Source organism: Sinocyclocheilus rhinocerous, unplaced genomic scaffold, assembly GCF_001515625.1.
Source record: "Sinocyclocheilus rhinocerous isolate Xijiao unplaced genomic scaffold, SAMN03320098_v1.1 scaffold2138, whole genome shotgun sequence".
NCBI classification, from domain to species: Eukaryota; Metazoa; Chordata; class Actinopteri; order Cypriniformes; family Cyprinidae; genus Sinocyclocheilus; species Sinocyclocheilus rhinocerous.
Window position 1 is genome coordinate 1,590 of NW_015656024.1, and position 23,635 is coordinate 25,224.

At 38.5% G+C, this 23,635-nt stretch overlaps 3 protein-coding genes across 3 annotated transcripts; 2 read left to right on the forward strand and 1 right to left on the reverse strand.

Moving 5' to 3' along the window:
• The first annotated feature begins 470 nt into the window (after nt 1–470).
• On the forward strand, nt 471–7,046 carry LOC107719271 (UDP-N-acetylglucosamine transporter-like). Its single transcript, XM_016526663.1, has 8 exons — nt 471–655; nt 936–958; nt 1,902–2,040; nt 2,138–2,294; nt 3,189–3,363; nt 3,564–3,682; nt 3,776–3,909; nt 6,768–7,046. The coding sequence occupies exons 1-8, from the start codon at nt 471–473 to the stop codon at nt 6,856–6,858; spliced, it is 1,023 nt and encodes a 340-aa protein (XP_016382149.1). The 3' UTR covers nt 6,859–7,046.
• Nucleotides 7,047–10,412: 3,366 nt separating this feature from the next.
• Nucleotides 10,413–13,879, reverse strand: LOC107719282 (protein FAM78B-like). Its single transcript, XM_016526675.1, has 2 exons — nt 12,681–13,879; nt 10,413–11,160 (listed from the first exon to the last, which is right to left on the reverse strand). The coding sequence occupies exons 1-2, from the start codon at nt 13,013–13,015 to the stop codon at nt 10,638–10,640; spliced, it is 858 nt and encodes a 285-aa protein (XP_016382161.1). The 5' UTR covers nt 13,016–13,879; the 3' UTR covers nt 10,413–10,637.
• A 1,128-nt stretch (nt 13,880–15,007) lies between these two features.
• Nucleotides 15,008–21,537, forward strand: cmpk (cytidylate kinase). Its single transcript, XM_016526636.1, has 6 exons — nt 15,008–15,273; nt 16,227–16,373; nt 18,042–18,194; nt 18,983–19,059; nt 19,295–19,391; nt 20,755–21,537. Exons 1-6 carry the CDS (start codon nt 15,130–15,132, stop codon nt 20,794–20,796), a joined length of 660 nt encoding a protein of 219 aa, XP_016382122.1. The 5' UTR covers nt 15,008–15,129; the 3' UTR covers nt 20,797–21,537.
• Nucleotides 21,538–23,635: the final 2,098 nt, after the last annotated feature.

Genomic DNA, 23,635 nt, shown 5'->3' on the forward strand with positions numbered 1-23,635 from the left:
AGGAAAACACACACAGACAGTCCAGGGGTGTGACAGTTCGCCCCCCTCCCAGAAGGCGCGACCTCGCGCCGCAGGAACAACAAAGGGAGGGACGGAGGGGGACTTAGGAGGAGGACAAAGGAGTGGATGTGGGATGGTGACAGGGGATGGCAAAGGGCTGGCAGGAAGGCAGGCAGACAAATACTGGAGGAGGTTCGGGCGGAGGATGGACACCTGGGAGAAGGACGACAAACGGAGTTCAGGGTGGAGACGACGGAGGGAGCAGAAGGAGCCAGGTGGGACCCAGGCCGCAGCCATTAAGGCGACCCACTGTGGAGCCGATGGAGGGAGGAGCCATGGAGGAGGAAGGGCTGACGGCTCCAGGGGGCCGACCGACGGCGGCGGAGCAGGTGGTGGTGGAGCCCGAGGCGGAGACGGAGAGCCAAAGAGCCAGGGCAACGGGGAGGATCCGGAGGGCCAAGGCGGAGCAGATGGTGCTGGCGACTGACGCAGAGGCGTGGATCCGAAAGGCCACGGTGGAGTCGGAGCAACAGAGGACTGAGGAGGAGCCGAAGCGACCCTCAGCTATGGTGCAGTGGTTGGAGCTTCCCTCCGTGCTCTCACTGTCCATAGTGCTCTCCCCCGTGGAGAGCTCTGTAGTCGGCTCTCGCACCTGGTCTGACGTCACAGGCTCTGGCTCCGCGGCGATCCTCAGCTTGTCGGTCGCGGCGATGTGTGTATGTACGATGGCTTGTCGGTCGCGGCAGGCTCTGGCTCTCCATCAGCGGTGGGCTCAGGCTCTTGCTTCGCACAGCGGGGTGATGGTGGGCTGGGCTCTGGGTCTGGCTGTGTTCCGAATGGCGATTAGTCGGGAGGTGTAATAATCCATTTGGAAAACCAAAAACAGGAAAATAAACGGGGAAAACACGACATGTATACTTTTCCTTTTTTTCTAGGTCCGGTCTTCTGTCACGCTATGGTGAGATAAACGCACGAAGAAGAGGAAGATAAAAGCTAATAGTCTAATAAATCCACACAAGGGTAAATCCAGGACAGAACAGGCAGGAGACACACATAGGGATTCTGAGATTATATTTCACAATTCAGACTTTTTTCTTGCAATTCTGATTTTATATCTCACAAATTGGACTTTTTTCTCGCAATTCTAAGTTTATATCTTGCAATTTGGACTTTTTTCTCGCAGTTCTGAATTTATATCTTGCAATTCAAACTTTTTTTCTTGTAATTCTGAGTTTATATCTCACAATTTGAACTTTTTTCTCACAATCCTGAGTTTATATCTCACAATTCTGACTTTATATCTCGCAATTCTGAGTTTATTTCGCAATTCAACAGACTTTTTTTCTAGCAATTTTGAGAGTATATCTTAATTCAGACTTTTATTCTCATGATTCTGAGTTTATATCTCACAATTTGGCCTTTTTTTCTCCTAATTCAGATTTATATTCTTGCAATTCTGAGTTTATATCTCACAATTCTGACTTTATTTCTCACAATTTAGAGTTTATATCTTACAATTCAGATTTATATTCTTGCAATTCTGAGTTTATATCTCACAATTCTGACTTTATTTCTCACAATTTAGAGTTTATATCTTACAATTCAGATTTATATTCTTGCAATTCTGAGTTTATATTTCACAATATACACTTTTTTCCTCACAGTTCTGAGTTTATATCTCACAATTTTGACATTGTATCGGACAATTAAGAACCGTGAGAAAAAAACTCCCAGTTAACTAAGTGTTTTATCCTGTTTCGGAAACAAGCATAATATTCAGTGTCCTTTGGTGTTTTGAAACAGCATTCTCATTCTTGTCAGGAGCTCAGAGCAGTAGAGGAGAGCTGTGCCTCGCTGCAGAAGCTCACTGTCTAATGTGCAGTGCTGTATGTGCCTCTTAGGTTTCAGTGTTCGTGCGCTGAATCGGGTGTTGAAGGAGGAAATAATCAACAAGCCTCTGCTAACGCTGAAGTTGGCCATTCCCTCAGGTATCTACACCCTGCAGAACAACCTGCTCTATGTGGCAGCATCATTACTCCAGTCTTCAGTGTCACATGATCCTTCAAAAAACCATTCTCAATGGAAAACAACAAACACATTTTTCTCTTAAAAAAAAAAGTAATGTGTTTCTTTATAGGCATACCTTATTTACCTTCTCATTGGTTTTCCAGGTTACGTATCAGCTGAAAATTCTCACTACAGCCCTGTTCTCCGTGTCCATGTTGGGCAAAAGACTCGGCATTTACCAGTGGCTCTCACTAGTCATTCTGATGACTGGAATTGCACTTGTCCAGGTAAGGATAGTGGCCTTTATTTGTTTATCAGGTCAAATTTTATTTGAAGCCTGCAGTTATGGAACAAGCAGTCTGTTTTTGTGACTTAAAATTTACTCTGACTGAGAGTTTGTTGTTAGCATGTTGCTAACCTAAACATGCTATATTGTAAAAAGCATAAAAATACATAAAAGACACAAATATTGGTTAACGTAGTTAATTCTTATTTAGACTGAATATTTTTTCCTGAAACTGTACGGTTTTGTCCATCATCTTTCATTTTTATTTCCTCTGAACTTGCTGCAGCGCATTGTGCGATTGCCTTCTCAATGAAAACATGAGGCTGACTTAGAATCTGTCCAAAACAAGGTACAAATATGATCATCCTCATGCAACGGACCCCCATCCTAAAATTTAAGAGGCAGCTATATGGTTTCTTGTATAAAAAATATATTATATTATATTATATTATAACATCTTTATTTGTAATTATTTATAGGTAAATAAGTATTTATAGATGTCTAATTCTTTATTTTAATCTTTAATCATTTTTAAAAATGTAATCAGTTTTCTCAAATCAGTTTTAATATAATGTAATCTAAAACATTCTTTGTAAAATATGTAGTTTTTTCAAGTTATATAACTTACTAAATAATTATATATATATATTAGTGCTGTCAAACGATTAATCGTGATTAATCGCATACAAAATAAAGATTTTTGTTTGCATAATATATGTATGTGTGCTGTGTATATTTATTATGTTAAAAAAATCTTTTTCTATTATGTATTATTTCTTTTTAGCACAGTTTTTCTCTAAACATTTCCACGGACCTTCTAGCACTCTCTTGGGGGGTTTGAAAACTCGTCTATGCTGTAAATATGACTCCTCCTATGTTTAACCTGAACCAACAGTGGCCAGCTGAAGTTGCATCAAGCACCAAGCAGGAGGATCTGACTGCCGGCTCTCAGTTGATGGGTCTGCTGGCTGTGCTTGTGGCCTGCTTCTCCAGCGGATTTGCTGGCGTGTATTTTGAAAAGATCCTCAAAGAGAGCAAGCAGAGTGTCTGGATCCGTAATATTCAGCTAGGTCAGCAGATTTTTATTAAAAATGTGAACCTAGAAAAGGCCCGGCAACCTATTTTCATTTTTGTCCTGAAAAGAAACAAAAACACATTTAGTTTTAGGTAGCCATTGTTTACAAGTTTCTGCTTCAGGTTTCAGGAAATGTGTTTGCTTTTGTGAAACAGGTTTGCTTTTTCTCCACACGTGTTCCATCGTTCGTTTCAGGTTTATTTGGACTGATTTTTGGACTTGGGGGAGTGTTTGCGTACGACGGAGAAAGAGTGCAGGAGAATGGACTCTTTCAAGGGTACAATCATGTGACGTGGACTGTGGTGGCTCTTCAGGTACATTTTCACTTCTTTTTCAGAATAGCACATGCACAGACCTGCATGTCACATTGTTATTTGTGTTAAACCTGCTTCACATACTTCCTGTAGGCTTTGGGTGGGTTAGTCATTGCAGCTGTCATCAAATATGCAGATAACATCCTGAAGGGCTTTGCCACATCCATCTCAATCATTCTGTCCACCCTCATCTCTTATTTCTTGTTGGAAGATTTTGACCCTACTAGGTAAGACAGTCGCATTTGTATTTGGGTCTTTCTTGGGGAAACGGTGCCATGTGTGTCCCTTACTACTGGTAAAATTCACAAGATACTGAATACTCCTGTGAATGATCAAACTGTATACACAGTACAAGTGTATTTAGTGTGTACGTGGCTAAAGATCATCCCTCCCTAAACTCACGCAAATTGTTGCTGTGTTGAACTGGCCGGGATGAGCCAACAAACAGAGCAATCTTTTGATTTGTTTGAAGTGTCTCTTTGCACTCTGAGGCAATTAATTCACACTAATTCATTGCAGATGTATGTTTGTGTAGATCCACACGCAAGTGTTTGGTTTGTACTGTTTTACAACACCTTTGTTTGTTAAATGCGTCTCCTGACTAGAGTTACATTTTTGGTCATTTACATTTGTGTCATTTTACATGTTTAAATTATGCCAGAGCACATTATCATTTTCTTTGAAGAAGCCATCAAACAGTCCATTTATACCAGGTGTGTCAAAGACGTGGCGTGGATCTGCCGAAAAACAAATCAAAGATTTGTGTGCATTCATTATGTTGGTTTGATATATTCATAATTTTCCATTTTTAGCTACAGCAGAGCAGATACATTTTAATTTATTGTGTTGTATGCTGTAGCTTGCGGCGGTAGGACATTTCTTTTAATTACACACACAATATTTGCGCTTCTTGCCTGAAACTGGATCTATGGGTAACACAGCTGTCCCCTTTAAGGGAACGTGTTATCATCAATAGAAAAGTGAATTTCACACTAAACTATTACATTTGCACAACACTAAATAAAGCCTTAAAGGCTTAGTTCACCCAAAAATGAAAACTCTGTCATTAATTACTCACCCTCATGTCGTTCTAAACCCGTAAGACCTCCGTTCATCTTCGGAACACAAATTAAGATATTTTTGATGAGTTCTGAGAGCTCTCTGATCCTCCCATAGACAGCAAGGTAACTACCACGATCAAGGTCCAGAAACGTAGCAAGCACATCGTTAAAATAATCCATGTGACATCAGGGGTTCAATCGTAATTTTACGAAGCTACGAGAATACTTTTTGTACGCAAAGAAAACAAAAATAACGACTTTATTCAACAATTCACTGAACGTGAACAGCGTATGCTATTCTATGTATTCTACGTTGTTTACGCTTTGATTTGAACGAAAACAACGTATCCGCGTTAGCTACGTTTCTGGACCCTGATCGTGGTAATTACATTGCTGTCTATGGGAGGGTCAGAGAGCTCTCGGAATTCATCAGAAATATCTTAATTTGTGTTCCGAAGATGAACGAAGGTCTTACAGGTTTAGAACGACATGAGGGTGAGTAATTAATCTCAGAATTTTCATTTTTGGGTGAACTAACCCTTTAAGTTTTTTGTGATGCTACTATCATTCCACTAATCTGCATTTCGTATTTTTAACACCTTAAGAGAGATTCACACAGAACTTTTTTTTTTTTTTTTTAAGATTTATTTTTGCCATTTTTCCCCTTTATTATGATTGGACAGATCAGAGCTGACATGAAGTAAAGTGGGAGAGAGATAGGGGGGCGGGATTGGTAAAGGTCCTCGAGTCAGGATTCGAACTCGGGACGCCCGTAGCACATCGGCACTGAATGTCGGCACGTTGCCCACAAAGTTATCAACACCGACACAGAACATATTTTTATATTCCACTGTGCTGCTTTTCCATTGTATTTTTTTATGTAAACATGCGCTAGGTGAACATGTTTGAACGTTGAGTTTGCATCTTGCGTATTTTGCACCATAATACATATACATATATGCACATATAAAGCAATATAAAAAGGAGGCACCCGGGTTAAAAAGTTAAACTTTAAACAAACACGTATTTGGACCTTCCAAAGACGAAGTATCTCACATTTTCAAACACCCCGAGGGGCCGTTCTCACAGAATGCGTTTTTGTGCTCTGATATGCTACTTTTCCATTGCTTGTATGTAAAGATGCACATAAAACATGTTTTTGTGTTTAAAAATGTTTGGGGGTGGAATAAAACAACTCAAGGTTTTCCCAACTCTCAAGAAAAGAACAAGAACAAAAGCCAAACATGTGATGACGGTGACTCTCATCCTTTTTAAAATATGCAACTCTACTATTGAAACAATTTGAAAAAAACACATTGGTGGACACACAGCAAAATGGACACAGTGAAAAGAAAAATTGCAACAGATGTGTTATTTAAAAATGTAACTACTATTAATTTGAGTGTCAGTTTTTAAAGCAGTTTGTCAGCGCAAATGAAAGAGACGATGCGTAAAACACATCCGTCCAGCACAGGTTTATGTTTATGTTTATGCGCTATGGAATGCAAAAACTCTGCTGGTCATTTATGCGTCTTTCAGTTTTAAACACAACAAACATGTTCTGTGTGAATGGCCCTCAACACACAGAAAGCATTGTCACTTGTTGGTGAATTGACTGTGTGTTCCCTGAGCCTTTATTAGTGTTTCCACATATTTAAGTTCACATTTATGAATTTATTTGTAACAAAAGTATCTGCTATTATTCAGTGATCTATTCAAGTTCTAGGTTATAAATTCCAAACTTACTGTGACAGGGTTGAAATAATGTTGCTCTAATCTGAATATTGTTGGGAATGTCTCCCCTGCGGTGATCACCCAACGTCTATGACAGCAATGTCCCTGGAAATTTCAGCCTGAGATGCGAAAATATGATTTCTTGGCAGTTCAGCAGTAACCTTTTCAAATGAAATTATTAAAAAAGTCCTGAAATTTGTATGGCGTAAATGGCACCGTTTCTTGGGAATGACCCACTTATTTCACTTTGTAGAACTTGAGGAAAATTAAGCTTTTTTTTTCTTTTGTAGTGTGTTTTTCCTGGGTGCGATGCTGGTTATCGCTGCTACGTTTCTCTACGGGTATGAGAGCACACCTGCGGTCAACCCTAGTAAAGTATAGAAGACTGGACATGAGATGATAAACAATCATCAGGAGATGCTCTACTTCAGGTGAAGTTCAGGACAAGAGAACCGGTGATATTGTAAGGATGCTATTAGAAGGTAGCACACAAAAAAAAATATATTATATGACATCAACACACCAGGAATCAAACTCCTGCTTCTGACGTATTAGGTGGCAGGACTGTTTGTTACACTCAGCTGAGGACTTTAAGGACTTCCATTTGAAATGTGTTTACATATAATAGGAATCTCTGAGACAGAGCCTCACAAATTCAACATGTTACGGTTTCATATTTATTTTCTGTGCCATACAGTGGCGTATTGAGAAAGCGATCGTTTTACTTGAATGTATCCTTTGAGAAACATCATTTTCTCAAAGCCAATAAAAAGTGTTTCAATTCTGGTAATAAAAACAAGTTGAATCTCAAACGTTGAGCCATTAGGAGTAATGACTGCATTTTGACTGCTCTAATAATCTGGTATTGTGGGAAAAATGTTGAGAGATCAGACTCCTGCGAGATGCTCAGTGCACTTTTATTAGTCCTTGAATGAACAGAGTGAACTGTCAGACCTTGTTGCTCTCAGCTGGGGGTTTCAGTGGAAATATATATGTTGCATCACAGTTTGTTTTATGCAAAAACGACTTGCATGCAAGAAGGGAGATGAAAAATCAGTTCCCCCTCTAACTGGGTCTTCCTCGCCCATAATGCAATTCTATGAAACTTTTCCACAGTAAACTCCGTCTCTTCCATTGCATAGACTCGTTTTGCAGTGGGAAAGCATGTGGATATTGAAAGAAAGTGGGTTTTAACCATTTAAGCATCATTTTTATTCCTCATTTCGGCACATCCTGTTCTACGAAATTTTGAAATCATTAATCTGCCGCTGGTGTTCATGCATTTTCAGATAATGAGTTCATATGTTTGAATGTGTCTTTTATTTAGATGATCATCTTGAGGAGGAATATGGCTTTGACAGAGATACAGAAGATGTAACTGAGAAATGATAGAGGGAGATGATGTGAGGTATTTATCATATTACAGAGAAGGAACCCCTTATGATGTATTCTATCTTTGTCTAGATCAGTGCTCCAAGCTTTAGACGTACTGCATGCATCTCAACTTCCAATGAAACTTTCCTTTGAAAGTGATTTTAGGCAAAGCATCAGGCATGAATAAATGCTCTGTTAGATTTAAGAGTTAGTCATTATTATTATTATTTTCTGTTATATGTCCAGACTGGATATCAACCTCTTCATTTCCAACCAGTCCAATTCGGTGCATAATAAAACAATACAATTCACTAAATTAAAAGCATGCAAATAATGAATAAAACTCTCAAGTAATTTATAAGTAGGAAATTTAGCAGTGTCTCATGAAAGCATTAGCCACACACTTTATACTGTATGCATGTTAGTTTGTTGGTCCCTCCACAGAACAGTTTACTCCGGAGAAAGATGACAGAACCCATAGTTTAAAATTTATTTTGGATTTTTTTTAATATATATTTGTTTTTCACATTGATTTCCTAGAGCCTACTTTGTAAAAAAAAACAAAAAACATATTCTAGCTTTATATAAATCTTTATTTAAATATTAATTTGCATTGCATGCCAAGACTGCAAGTTATTTATTTTGTTTTAATATTTATTTCTTTTTGTTATTGTTGCTTTATTTTTCGTATTTAAACAGCCCTGTATGAATTTTTGTGACACTTTATTAGCAAAAGCATTATTTTGAAAGCAAGTCCAAAATCTATTTGATTTTACATAGATAAAAGTTTTGTCCAGTTTTCATAAAAAGTTAGTAATTGTGTCATCCTAAATCAAGGATGTTTTGTTTGTTGTTTTGAACCCTGCTCAAATTCACTGCATGGACAAAACAGTTCTCAAAATATCTTTGTGTCCAACAAAAAAAATCATGCAGGTTTGTAACGACACAAAGGTGGGTAAATAAGGACAGAATTGTCATTTTCGGGTTTACTTTTTATCCCTTCAAAAGCTAAACCTGACATTTGTAATGGAAACTCAATTTCGTCTGTGTCATAATTACCTAAGGAGTCTCCGTGGAAGAGGACGGAGTGAGACAGATAGAGAATAGAGAGAGGGAGACAGGGACGTGGAATGGCACAGATGGAGTGTGTATGTCATGTGACTAATCTGGTGAATGCTATGGTGCAGCACCCACTGCGTAAACTCTAACGGACTCATGTGCGAGCATAAACAAACTCCTATCGACTGATTGGATGAACGACCCCGCTGCATCCTCGACATTACTAAATACTCTCCACCTCAACAGGCGGCTGTCATCATGCACTCTGCGGTCTTTTTCGTCTTACGGCATGTAAAAGATATTTGTTTGCATTTTAAATTAAGTCACAAGTCTCAATCAACTGATAGAAGTTTCAAAGAGTTTTGCTGGTTGTCCTATAAAGCAAAAGTGTACATTTCCGGCTGGACCTGCGGTGACCTCCCTTGGTTCTTTTAATGCCACTGGATTCACTTTGTGTTGTATAGAACCAAACATTCAATCTTTTTCATGCATTATATAGCATCCGTCCTGAAAGTTTAGGGCCTTGTTGCAAAAAAAAAAAATAATGTAACGTAAGACTCTTTTTTTGTAAATTGTAAAGATATTACCACTAAGGGTTTTCCAAAAGGGATAGTTCACTGAAAAATGAACATTCTGTCATCATTTTCTCACCCTCATGTCGTTCTAAATCTGTTTGACTATCTTTCTTCTATGGAACACAAATGAAGATATTTTGAAGAATGTATTCAGCTGTATTTTGTCCATATTAAGACATGACTTGCAGGAACCAGTCATGACTTTCGTTGACATTCGCCATATTTTATGTAGTCTGTATATGCATGTGTTGATCAATGATTCAAAGTCTTACATTTTCATTCAAAGCGATCATGTTGCTCCGGAGGACTTGAAATATTCCAGTCGAGTTGCACTGATTAATGTTATATGCTACATTTAAGTCATATATTTCGATGTAAATTTTTGGACCCCATTGGCTTTCATTGTATGGACAAAAACAGCTGAAACATTCTACAAAATATGTGACCCTGGAGCACAAAACCAGTCATAAGTCGCTGGGGTATAGTTGTAGCAATAGCCAACAATACATTGTATGGGTCAAAATGATCGATTTTTCTTTTATGCCAAAAATCATTAGGATATTAAGTAAAGATCATGTTCCATGAAGGTATTTTGTAAATTTCCTACCGTAAATATATCAAAACTTAATTTTTGATTAGTAATATGCATTGCTAAGAACTTCATTTGGACAAATTTAAAGGCGATTTTTTTTGCACCCTCAGATTCCAGATTTTTAAATAGTTTCATCTCAGCCAAATATTGTCCTATCATAACAAACCATACATCAATGGAAAGTCTATTTATTCAGCTTTCAGATGATGTATCAATCTCAATTTCAAAAAATTGAGCCTTATGACTGGTTTAGTGGTCCAGGGCCGCAGATCTTCTTTTGTGTTCTGCAGAAGAAAGAAAATAAAAAACACGAGGGTTAGTATATTTTCATTTTTTTCTGTGAACTATTCCTTAAACCTAGTGGGTTCATGTAGTACTAGTTACTCCTGATCATTTGCTGTCTGACCAGGTAAAGGTAGTAAAACCTCATGGTGCACGCAGAGAATTCCCTTCTCGACTGACTAGTTCAGAGCAACTGAGAAACCCAACAAAACTGGGAATCCACAAGGCCAAACAGTGCATGCAGTCTTCAATGTCCCATAGGCACTGTTAAGACACCCCTATTTGGGTGGTATCACTACCAGAGGTTGTCCTCTCCTGGGCCTCCACATCAGCACCTGGGCATCGTTGGCATTGGGCCTGCCCAGAGCGTTGGGCGGGATGGGCTCGTTGTTGCTGAGAATGTGCGGCTGTTCCTGGTGCGGCCGTCCCATCAGTTTGGCTCGAGAACCAAGCGGCATGGAAGGATCCACCTCAATGTCTACGCGCATACGCCAGCGCACCGTCTGAAGAACGATACGCTCTTTGGTGTCTGCGTTTAGTGCCACCAGCCAGGTGATGAAGCTCTGGTCTCTGGTGATGTGCGTGAGCATGGGCGTGTTGCTGTTGCTGATGGGCACCGCCCAAGTCACGCTGGGGTAGAAGTTGTCGTTCATACTCACCGTTAGCCGGGACGGCTTGGACGTGGGGCCAGAGAGGGTCACTGTTTCGGTGGTGTTACCGTACCAGGGATAACTGACGCCGTCAGAATCGCTTATGGCCTTCACACGTCCTTCTCGAAGCTCGGGTAATTCCCAGCTGGACCTGCGGAAGGGATAGAAGGTGAGCGGTCAGGAAGGACAAAAGAGGCATGAGTCCAGAGAGCGGCAGAGCCTTAATGCATCAAACGGGCGAACGAGGCGAGTGAATAGAAATGGCGAAGGTGAGTGAGCACGGACCTGCTCAGTACAGTGTTTCATACAAATATGGAAAAACAGTCTATTAAAAGACACGGGGCTGTGAATGAAATGTTCATAATTGTGTTGTTTTTTTTTCTCAGTTAGCCTTCCCACTCATTTTAATGATCTCTTCCTAAGCTGTCTCTGTCCGCTTCTCTCCTACTCTGATGGTCTCCTTGACGATCCTGTATTTTAGGGTTAAGTTTAAAGCTTGATTTGGGGCTTGAACAACAAAATTTCCCTCAATTTTAGAGGGTAATGTTAGGAACAGCTTGGCAAAATCATGGTCGATAGATTAGGGTCGGGCAAAATTCTGAATTGAAGAATTGGCTGCCTTTCAATTCATGAGTGCAAGTTTCAAATGAATGGGGCACAACTCACAGGCAGTAGAAGTAGAAATGGAATTCAACATAGGAAGTACATTCTGGGTACTGAATTCTCTCTCCACAAGACCTATAAATCTTTAAAGGGGTCATATGATGCTGCTAAAAAGAACATTATTTGGTGTATTTGGTGTAACGCAATGTGTTTATGCGTTTTAAGGTTCAAAAAACACATTATTTTCCATATAATGTACATTATTGTTTCTCCTCTATGCCCCGCCTTTCTGAAACGCGTCGATTTTTACCTTAAAGATTCCTAATGCATCTACTTCTGGAAGGCACACAGCGTCTCCCTGACATGGCTGCATCAACACTACTGCTGTTCCTGAAACCACGCCTTCTTTCTTTGCGTGCACATTTGGGTGGCATTATGCTAATATTTCCACATAGTGATGTAGATATGTGGGGGCGTGTTAGAACGAGCCGTTTTAGGTAGGCGTGGTTGACTCTTGACTTTTATAAAGAATATCTCTTTGGATTTGAGACTTTAGTCTTTGCAACTTTACAGATCTTCTTTATGCACCAAGAGCTTGTAACACTCCAAAGAGAAAGGAAAACTTGAAATCGCATCATATGACCCCTTTAAACTTTAAGGGTTTTTAAACTTTTCCACAACTTTGAAACAATGCTTTATTCCGTTTATTTTTTCATGTCAAAATACCATCTTTTTCAATCTACTTTGTATTCAAATTGGAATTGGAGTTCTGCGTCCTGTTTGATACTTTGTAACTAATTGGAGTTTTGAAAGCATTCTAAGTTGTTTTCTGAACGGCCCACAACCCTTCAATAAATATTACATACAAAGAACAGATTCTACAAAGATATAGAGATGTCAAACCGCGCAACCTGATACTCATTCATTTCTCGACAACAGATGACCACAAACCCAACAGAACGACCATTAAATATAAGAACCTCCAACATTTGAGTTTACTATCACTATCATGTAACACACATTGAAACTTGAGCTTGTCGTTGTTTGTTTGGTTTACCGATTACTCACATGCCAATATCACCATATGTATTGAAGAACTCCATTTGGGTGCACGCCTGAATCCAGCCCACGGTCCATGTTTCGTTTCTGGGAACTGGGGGCATCACTATCCCGGCCGATGCTCTGAAGTACGGGGTCTTGTATCGCAGGACAATGGGCGAATTCTCCTCAATGATGGTCGGGCATTGGTCAATGGAGGCTGAGACCTCATAGACCACTATGTTCTCCCGTCGGATGCGGGGCTTGCAGGCGATGCTCTGAATGCAACCCATGGTCCTGCTTATTAGGGGTGTCAATGTGGCCAATGACGGAAAAAGGAGGATATATTTAAGCAATATATTCATTGGCACTTTTTACACCCCTTGAAACGCTGACAGATCCTCGTCTTCATTTCCAACTCAATATATTCTCGATAAATCCTTTGGGTGAACGCACTGAAAAGCATGTCTGCTATCGACATGTTTTGATGCATTTCAGAGCGCGCGTGCGTTGTTCTAGCGCATCTTTGAGACCGATGGAGAAGTGTAACGGGAACACGGTGCTGTTGTGGAGCTGAGGGTGTATGGATGATTCGTGTCGCCTGCTCCCGAAGCGCTGGAGTGCCGCACTGCCCTTGATGCTCGTCCCCAGCAGATGCGATCCGGCCTCCACCGAATTGGACACCCGGTGTGCGCCTGTTTGCCGTCCTCCTTCCAATTCACGCGTCCAGCTGTAGCTCTGAGCCCTTTGATCCTGGTTTTTCTGCTGGACTCGGGCATGTCAGTGCCGAAGAGGGAGCCGGTGCTGCATAGAGAGGGTACGCTGGTTATATTTCCTCCAGGTGAACGACCTACCCAACATTTTGATGATGCGGCTCCTTCTGAAAAGGGGGAAGCGACACACAGACGGATCCAGCCGAGCAGGGATTCAGTGCATCTGATTTACAATGCAAACTTGGGTGCTACGTTTAAAAACGCAATGCCTGTCATGGGCATCACTGGACTAATTTGGTGTTTTTCCTTTGTGTGTTTCCATCCCTTGCGTCCATAGCGAAGACACCCTGTGCAAATCTTTGAAGAACACAAAGATGGGGATGGAAGTAATAACAAACACAGCGCATGCAAGCCCCCTGCAACATTATATAGCGCAGTGATTTTTAAATATATTCCTCCAATGAAAAACAGCAGAGAATCTTAACGCAGACATGTGCTTATATGGTCGCTGTTCAGTTGCAGTGAGGTGCTGATCGGTGTTGCCAGATTGCGCGAGAAAAACAAGCAACCTGGACATGTTTACATAAAAGCTGGATCAAGCAATGCTAAATTGCACCTTATTATTTAGTAAATAATTAAAATCTAAATAAGTGAAAAACGATCTCTGTCGTGCTTATGGATGCACTATTTAATATTAGGATTATATGCACCTTAAACAATACTGAGAAAATTGTTCTTTCAAAATACACAATAAATAATGTTTTCGAAGTTTAACTGTTTAAATTGTTTAACGTTGCCAAAGTAGGCTATAGGCAGGGTATTTATTTATTTATTTATTTAGGGCCGTCATACTTATTTTTTACAGGAATAAAAAAACGAAGCTGTGAAGTGTCAAAGTAGCAATGGATTGTACTGTTGTTTAACAAAATACCGATTGTTCAGCTGATGAAATGTCTTTCTGAAAAAGAAGTTCAGTAGACAAAAAAAAATAAATAAATTGTGAGTTGAGAAAATTACATGTAAAGACTTTAAATTAATCCCTCACAATCTCATTTTCATCTGTGTTAAATTCAATATGGTGTCTAACAGGATTAAGGTCTATAATAAAACTTTTTTAAAGTCACTTAACTTGTCAATATATTTTAATTACATTTACATAAAAACATTACATTCTGTAGAGTTCAGACGATGTTGTTTAGGTTGCGGCAAAGGAGTTATTAAAAAAAAAAAGAGATACAATCTCTGTTCTTATTTTGTACTTTAAGTGCTAGAAAAAAAACTAGCTGTACTCTGTTCTGTAGAGTTTAGACGACCTTTTTTCAGAGAAAATGCAGAAACACTGAATGATTTGTCATACTTTGTGCTATAATGAAAGTCAAGCATCAGCAAACCTAAAATACGGTAATATACTCTGAACATTAGGCCAACATTTAGGAATGCTCGCATTCAATTTATAAGCATCTTTTAAAAAAAAAAACGTCGCTTATAATAAGCGGACATGGCAACACGGGTGCTGAGGCTGGCGCGCGAAGCCCAGGCGCAGGAGGGGTGCGCGTTCTAGAGAGCGTTCAGAGCTGCGGGCGTGGTTTACGTGACGTCAGTGACTCCGCTGTTCTCTGATTGGTCGGACGCGTGTACGGCGGAAGTGGAATCTGCCCCGCGCACTTCCTGGACACGCATCGACCGGTTGTTCAAGCAGCTCTGTACCTGACTCGCAGGGGTCGATGGTCATTCATTAGTGCGGCTCTCTCTTATCCGCACGGTTTATGATTGTGGCTTTGCTGCACAGGCTGTCGGAGAAGCTCCCACGCGTCGTGCACAGGTTGAGTGTGATGATGAAGCCGCAGGTCGTGTTTGTTTTGGGCGGGCCTGGCGCGGGGAAGGGGACACAATGCGCGAGAATCGTGGAGGTAAGAGAGAAGCAGAGCATTAAGTCTTTTATCGTATTCATAGAGAATAACTATAGAAGCGCTTTATGTGGCTGCTAGAGTGTTAATGGATTCAGATTAGCATGGATCGTTAATTTCCGTGTGCCCTCTAAGACATTTCATAAGGAAAATGCCATTTCTCTGCGCCATTTGGTCCCTTTAACAGCGATACTATGTTTCATCTGACATGATGGTATAATAAATTTGATGAAAAGGTAATTTTCTCAGAATGAAAATGTGCCTTGAGTTGTAATAAAGGCCCTGGAGGGTTTCCACATTCATATTCCTATATCCTGGTTATGAACAGGAGCTGTGTTCAAGCAGGTCCCACCCTGCTGTCTGTGCAGTGTTCAGCTGTCATGATTTGGCACCAGCATTGGGTAAAAGGGCATATGTGTGAAACGTACAACTGATATGACTGTGAATGGTTTTGTTTTTTTTGTATTTCTTTTGTATTTTTAGATTTTAGTGTTTGAAAAAAAAAAAAAAGTCTTGCGCTTAGTTTGATAAAAAAAAACAGTAATATTGTATATAATATTGAATACTTTCTGAAGGATCATGTAAGGACACTAAAGGCACTGAAGACAGAAAATACACATGAATAAGTCAAATGTTGAAAATGTTTTTGGATGCTTAAGAAGGCCACAGAAACTCCAGCAGCCAAACGTTTGGACGCACTTGACTGAAAATGTGTCTCATGATCTTAAAAAGCATTTGATCTGTCAAAAGTAGTGTCTGGACAGCCTTTGCTACAAAGCTGCCTGTTCAGTTACCAAACCCATACACACCCCTCTTTTTTTATTCCATTCATATGAATGACAGTTGTCATGTTCCTTTGTAAGACGCTTATGATCTTACAGGTTTCATTGACTGATATAATACGTTGAAGTTTGTGATGTGTAAAGTTGTGTAATGTGTTTTTCTCCTGCGCTCAGAACTACAGCTACACTCACCTGTCTGCCGGAGACCTGCTGAGAGAGGAGCGCAGCCGCAGCGGCTCCGAGTTTGGTCAGCTCATTGAGACCTACATCAAAGAGGGCAAGATAGTTCCTGTTGAAATCACCATCAACTTGCTGAAAAAGGTGGTTACACTCGTCCGTCCTGCTTAACAAGCCAAAGCATTCCAGGTCGTGACTCATGGTGATTGTAGAAGGAAACTGGAACATTAGCGGTGGACATTTTTAGAGAATTATCACTGAAAGTGAACTTGATTACAAATGCGTGTCACTTTCAGGGGAGGAGAGTTCAAAGAGCGGCTCATAATAGACATAAATGAACAGGCTTGTCTCATAATAGGCATAAATCATAACTGTGAGACCATTATAAACCGACAAGCCTCTAGGGCTGGGCAATATGGGCAAAAATTCATATCTCGGTATTTTTTGGCCGATTTGCGGTATACGGTATATATCTCTGTGTTTTTGTATTTGGATTAAAAAAATCTGTATTTAAAATATATTTATATATTTCACTTAGCGCCCAATGTTGTCCAACAAAACAATACATATTAAAGGCTATGAAAACATAAAGTGAATGTAACCATGTAAGCCTTTATATTATGTGCAAAAATGGTTAAAATTACATTTCATTCTAACACTGTAACATTGCGATCTAAAAACAAAAATAAGGCTTTTAAAGCGCAAGTTAAATTCACTAAACTAAAAATAAATGAGAACAAAAGCACAGAGTTGTGTTAGGCTATTTTGATTACACCATTACAGTCACTTTACAGTCAGTGCTATCATAAAAATAGACTTATTTTTAGGTTTTAAATTCTACACGTCACATTTCTGGTCCAACTACAAATATTAAAGCGAAATATATATTTTAGTCAGAATTATTGCGCTCCTATTTAATTGAGCTCTGTCTGTTTGACACGCATGCGCACGGCGGCGCTCGTTCACTGAAGTCTGTGAAGTACCCAAACACATTAAATAATGCGAGTAGCGTAGTCTCTGTCAGCGGCACAAGCAGCCTTTCAGTCAGAGCATATGACGGGCCGAGCCGCTTAAAGGTCCCCTGAAATGCTTAGAAACACGCAGCGTTACTCTGTGTGGACGTCATTTTAACTGAAACAGGAAGACAGGGCGGGACATATCAAGCAGCCCCGCCCCTTTTTGAAATAGCCAATAGCGTTCGTTTATATCACAATAGTGTAGGGGGCGGGCGTTTCGGATTCTAGAGAGCATTTGATTGGACAGAAAGTTTGATGAGAAGCTGAAGTACGATGGTGACGTCAAAAAAAGCTTTGAATGCTTATATCTTCTAAATGCAAATTTTGTCACCGTTTTGGAGCACACTGCCTTATAGATAACCTTAAGACTAACATATTGATACTAACACCCAAAAAACTTTAATTTTGATTTCATGGGGACTTTAAAAATAATATGCGAAACTAAACTATAAACTATGTCGTACCAGTTTTTAAAAGCCTTAATATGAAGCTTGTCACATGTTTAGAACAAATTGGATTATGCACTTTCTCCACAGCAGCTCAGTCTGTATCCTCCGATATATTTTCAGATTCGCTCGTATCAAACTACTGTATATCGATATAAACGGTATTGCCTCATATCGAATCGCTTATAAAGAAAATATCGATATATTTTATTAAGAGGCCCTAGCCTCTTTACAGTCCAGTTATAATTCTGATGGACCGGCCTTTTCTGAGCAGATTAGTCATTTATCTTATCTATAAATGGATGTTTTCAGATATTTATCTTTACTGAAGAAACATCTGTATTTGTCAGGCAATGGAAGAGACCATGAAAGCCGATGAAAAGAAGTTCCGCTTTCTTATCGATGGGTTCCCACGAAACCAAGACAACCTGCAGGGATGGAACACTGTCATGGACGGGAAGGCGGATGTCAAGTTTGTGCTTTTCTTTGACTGCGGTAATGAGGTGAGGAGCAGCTTAGGTTTGATTTATTTTTTTAATGTATTTATTGCACTACCATTACAGCTGATTTAAGTGCCAGCTGATTATTGATGTATCTTTTTGAATGAATAATGGAATGATTTTTGGAAATTGTAACGACACACAATCATGATGGTTCGGTACAAACCTCAGTTTTGATGTCATTGTTCGGTATGGTTTCGGAAAGGCAGGGTGGAATAAATAAACAAAATTGTTTCTTCTTTTCTTTTTTATTAAACAATGGTTTGCTGAACAAATTGTTACTCTGACTAAAAGAAAAAAATCTACTCCGAGCCCTATTACTTGCACATTACTGTAATATTAAAGGCTACAAATACTAACAAAATCCAAACTATTAAATTCAAAAAAAAAAATTATATATAGTAATTAACACTTAAATTAAAAACTGTATGCAAACATGTAAATTGCAGTTGTTACATTTAACTTCTAAATCTAATTATAAAGTTTCTATTTGTTGTTGAAATCATTTGCACAGTGACTGTTATAACTTGTTAATAATTGAGACGGTAATTAAGAAAGGTTAAGTATATATAGGCTAATGTTTAGTGAAAGCATTTTGTTTACAAGCTGTTTTTTTTTATGTCTTTCTGCGGTTGAAACACTGATTGAGTGATTACATGAGACATGTTCATTCATGTTTATTTCATGTTATAACTAGTAGTAAAGCTGATCAGTCATAAACACCAAAAAGATCACATTCACAATTGATACTGTCTAGATTGAATGTGATTTCCAGCTATCGTGTATTTCAGGTTTGCATCGACAGATGTTTAGAGCGGGGGAAGAGCAGCGGACGCACCGATGACAACAGAGAAAGTCTAGAGAAAAGGTAGTTCTCCCCATTATAACTGTATCCGATAAATTGAGCTATATGCAAAGCATGTAGTATATCTACTGTAATAATTTTAGCAGACCTCAGAAATGTGCGTTGTGTTTGGTGGCAGTCACTGAATAGTTTGGCATTATATGGAAGTGTATGGACTAATTTCTCTTTGTTTACAGTGGCTTTGGTTGCACTTTTGATTCACCTGAAGTTTTCCTAAGCATTCTTGTTTCATTTTCAGGATCCAGACATACCTCCAGTCCACACGGCCCATTATAGAGCAGTACGAGAAGCAGGGGAAGGTGCGCACGATTGATGCCTCCCGATCAGTGGATGAGGTACGACTGTTTTTAGCTCGTTTCATTAAATTGTTTGTTTTTTTTAGCCTGAGGTTTTTGGTGCAGTTCTGCATAAAAGTTATTTTGTTAGGCTTTATTAATTGAAAGTTTTTGAAAGACATTAAAGGGGTCATATGATGCTGCTAAAAAGAACATTATTTTGTGTATTTGGTGTAATGAAATGTGTTTATGCGGTTTAAAGTTCAAAAAACACATTATTTTCCACATACTGTACATTATTGTTTCTCCTCTATGCCCCGCCTTTTTGTAATAAAAACAAAAGTAATAGTTCCCCCAAAAATGAAAATTTGCTCACCCTCAGGCCTTCCATAACATATAGGAAATACGTTTCTTCAATTCTTCAACAATTTCTTCCACTTGGAAAATTTGGAAAAATTTATCATTACATCACTTGCTCAGCAATGGATGCTCTGCAGTGAATGAGTGCCGTCAGAATGAGAGTCCTAACAGCTGATAAAATCATCACAGTAATCCACACCACTCTAGTCCATCAGTTAATGTCTTGTGAAGCGTTTGTAAAAAAAACAATACCATCATTAAGACATATTTAACTGCTTAAATCTCTATCCATTAAGTCATCTCGTCTGAATCAGTAGAGAAATATTCACAGATCAAGCACTGTTTACAGTTCTAAACAAATATGTGGGTGAAGGACAAGGGGTAGACTCTTTCACATTTTCATTTACAGACAGCTCACTTCACAAGACATTAACTGATGGACTGGAGTGGTGTGGATTATTGTGATGTTTTTATCAGCTGTTTGGACTCTCATTCTGACGGCACCCATTCACTGCAGAGCATCCATTGCTGAGCAAGTGATGCAATGCTACATTTCTACAAATCTGTTCTTATGAAGGAACAAACTCATCTACATCTCGGGTGGCCCAAGGGTGAGTACATTTTCAGCAAATTTTCAAAGCAATTTTATCAGCAAAAATATTAAATTTAAATGAAAAACTTGAGCTTAAAACAAACCAAAAGTGACGTGTTGCCTTGACAACTAACTGAAATTGAAGTACTAAAATTATGAACCTAAGACTGAAGTCAAAATAAATCCGAGCTAAATAGAAAAATAAAATAAATTACAAAAGCACATAACAAAATTACTTAAACTAAAATTAAAATGAAAAACATCGAAATTGAGTTTGCATTATTACATTTTTTTTCTTTGTTTTTATACCATATTAATACATTGATGTATTATTAAATACTGTAATAATATAGAAATAATATTAAAGTGCTTTACTGTGCCGTAGTGCAGTCGAGGTAAATGATAAACATCTGTCCATTCTTTTTGAGTTTCATTTTGCTTCCTTTTATGTGTTTTTTTTTTTTCTTTCAGGTGTTTGCAGATGTGAAGAACATTCTGGAGAAAGAAGGCTAAACGTCCACAGCAAAAATCCAAATTCTTGAAAATGAAGGTGTCTGTTTATTGTCGGCAGCGCTATGCCTTCATGTACCGATATATATACATTTTTACTCATTCAACAGTAAAATAGGGGGTTTTTTTAGACGCAAGAGAGTGTGTGCTTATGTCTATGTTTGTAAGTCTGAAAGGAAAACACTTCTGCTGAGCAAGCGATCCTTACTTGCTCAATATTACACTGATGAGGAACAATATTTGATTAGAGAATCAAGCAAGCTTGAGCAATAATGTTCAGTGCACTTCTGTAGGAAGAGAACATGCACGCTTCTGCTCTTAACTTCAGGATAATCTTTCATTCAGTGTATAAAATACTGCCGTTCCTATTGGCTCCTGCACTTAACCGTTTCATTCTCTAAGCTATGAATGACCAACAGGAAGCAAGAGTGTTTGAGTAGATTTCCAGACCTGTTTGTGTTTTATTTGGTGACATGTTTCTGATTGTTTTGTATTGTAATCCACAGCAGGTTCTGAGGACCGTTTGCTGGAGAGCTGAGTTTTAGCTGTATGTTTTTCTTTTATCAGATTGTGGCTGCTGTGTTCCAAACACGTGCCATCTTTGCTCAGGCAGTAGATTTTAAGATGTGGGGAATGGGGGCTCATGCTTTTATTTGATTGTCTCAGCATCTTGGTGGTGTTCATGAAGAAACTGAATTTGTCTTATTGATGTGACCGTTCCATAAATAACACAAAACAATATATGAAACATCAAGGATGACGGAACCCACTGAAAAAATAAAAATAAACGTTCTGATGTTGAATGTCTTCTGACTCCAATCTAATGCTCAGTTTTCACAATTCTGCACTACAGGAAAAGAATAAAAGCCTTCTTCAGTTGAATGCTAGTTTCACATGTAAAAGACAGGCACTAAATGCATCACCAAATGTTTTCTTCTCAGGAAATAAATTGAAAATGTAAAAAAAAAAAAAGATCCAGCGTTATTGTCTCTTTTAACAGAAGCGTTTTTTTCTAGGATTTTTCAATGATTCATAAGCTGTTAGTCATTTCTAAATTCAATTTAGACTTTTGAACTTCTATTTCTAAGATCAATAGCCTGAGGTCAGTATTTTTTCAAAGATTTTAATATAAAAATGTTTTATGTTTTCCACAAAAAAAACAGCACAACTGTTTTCAAACTGAATAATCAAGAATGTTTCTTGAGAATCAAAGCATGATCATGTGACACTGAAAACGGGAGTAAATGATGCTGAAAATTCGGTTATGATCACAGGATTAAATTACATTTTAAAATATATTGCAATAGAACAGTTATTTAAAATTGTAATATTTCACAATATTTTTTTTTTTATATTTATTATTATTTTATATTTATTTATAATATTTTTGCATTCAAATAAATGCAGTGCAAGAAGCGTAACTTCCTGAGCACACGTTTGAACGGTTGTGTGTGTCATTCTGTTTCAGTGTGTTGTTACATTACAGTGTGTTAAACATCACAGGGTTGACAGTCAGTGCAAAAATGGCCAATAAAAGCCTTAAACAACAGAAAAAAAGTTAGTCAATTGGACAGTAAGTTACTTTGGAACGTTTGTCTATACAAAAACTTATCTTAAGTTGGTAAAAATGCCAACATTACAGAACTGAAAGTGAGGGACAGAAATTGTGCATGACCTCGTAGTGAAAAACAACAGTTAATTCACTTAGTAATCATTTTAATTTAAATAAAGGTAAATTTAGATTTCAAATTCAATTAGATTTCAATATAACTCATTAAAGAGGTCATATGATGTTGCTAAAAAGAACATTTCGTGTAGTTTCGCTTTCACAACGATACACAGCGTCACACACGGCGGCCTAGAGTGAGCAGAGGTGGGCGGGCTTGAGAACGGCGCGGCCGGCGGATTTGACGAAGGAGCATCCGGAGGGCTTGCGGCAACCACATGTGACGACCCCGGGCTGGACTCAAAAAATATCTCTTTGGATTTGAGACTTTAGTCTTTGCAACTTTACAGATCTTCTTTATGCACCAAGAGCTTGTAACACTCCAAAGAGAAAGGAAAAATTTAAATCGCATCATATGACCCCTTTAAATTGTGACGCTTCTCAACACAGGCGGCAGTCTAAAACACTTCAAACGTGATACGACCAATTTGGTAATGGCTGTTTTCACACACAATTACAGTAGAAAAGATTAAAATATCTAGTTTCTCAACTATAAACCCATGTGCTCACACTGTTTGACAGTTGTTCGCGTGCATTGGAGGAAAATACTAGTTGACGCCCTTTAAATGCACTGTAGGTATAAAGCTGTAAAATAAAGCAGACAAGCCTTTCTGGATGAATCCGTGCTTGTGAAAGGACCTCTCATGTTTCTGCACAACAATAACCCTTTGGACAAAGCTACATTCATACAGAAATTGTTTTGTGTTGCGTGGAAAAACTAGAAGAGCATGGTAAGATAAGTGCCTTATATATAATCGACCCCAGAACTTTTATAGGTGAATGAATCAGCGTGACGCTTCCACAATCTAATGTTAAACAATGTGGAAATATGTTGGATGATTAGGTTCTGTTTTTTTCCCCCTATGAAATATATATATATATAATATAATATATATATTTTTATAATATATATTTCTTGCCTTCACTAGTTTTCCTATGGTCCTGCAGTGTGACAAAAGCATTTTTGGTAATACTTTACAATAATGCATTAATTACAATAAGCAATACATTTACTATAGTATTTATTCATTTTTGTTTACGTTAGTTAATAATACAACTATTCATTGTAAGTTCATGTTAGCTCATTTAAAAAAAAAAAAAAAAAAAAAAAAAATT

Bases quoted from the DNA above. Each gene is read 5' to 3' on its own strand.
- cmpk (XM_016526636.1), top strand. From the start codon at position 15,130: ATGATTGTGGCTTTGCTGCACAGGCTGTCGGAGAAGCTCCCACGCGTC. The intron at 15,274-16,226 runs GTAAGAGAGAAG...TCCTGCGCTCAG, and splicing joins AATGCGCGAGAATCGTGGAG to AACTACAGCTACACTCACCT. The intron at 18,195-18,982 runs GTGAGGAGCAGC...CGTGTATTTCAG, and splicing joins TCTTTGACTGCGGTAATGAG to GTTTGCATCGACAGATGTTT.
- LOC107719271 (XM_016526663.1), top strand. From the start codon at position 471: ATGGTGCTGGCGACTGACGCAGAGGCGTGGATCCGAAAGGCCACGGTG. The intron at 959-1,901 runs GTGAGATAAACG...TGTGCCTCTTAG, and splicing joins CGGTCTTCTGTCACGCTATG to GTTTCAGTGTTCGTGCGCTG. The intron at 2,295-3,188 runs GTAAGGATAGTG...CTGAACCAACAG, and splicing joins CTGGAATTGCACTTGTCCAG to TGGCCAGCTGAAGTTGCATC.
- LOC107719282 (XM_016526675.1), bottom strand. From the start codon at position 13,015: ATGAATATATTGCTTAAATATATCCTCCTTTTTCCGTCATTGGCCACA. The intron at 11,161-12,680 runs GTGAGTAATCGG...TCCCTTCCGCAG, and splicing joins ACATATGGTGATATTGGCAT to GTCCAGCTGGGAATTACCCG.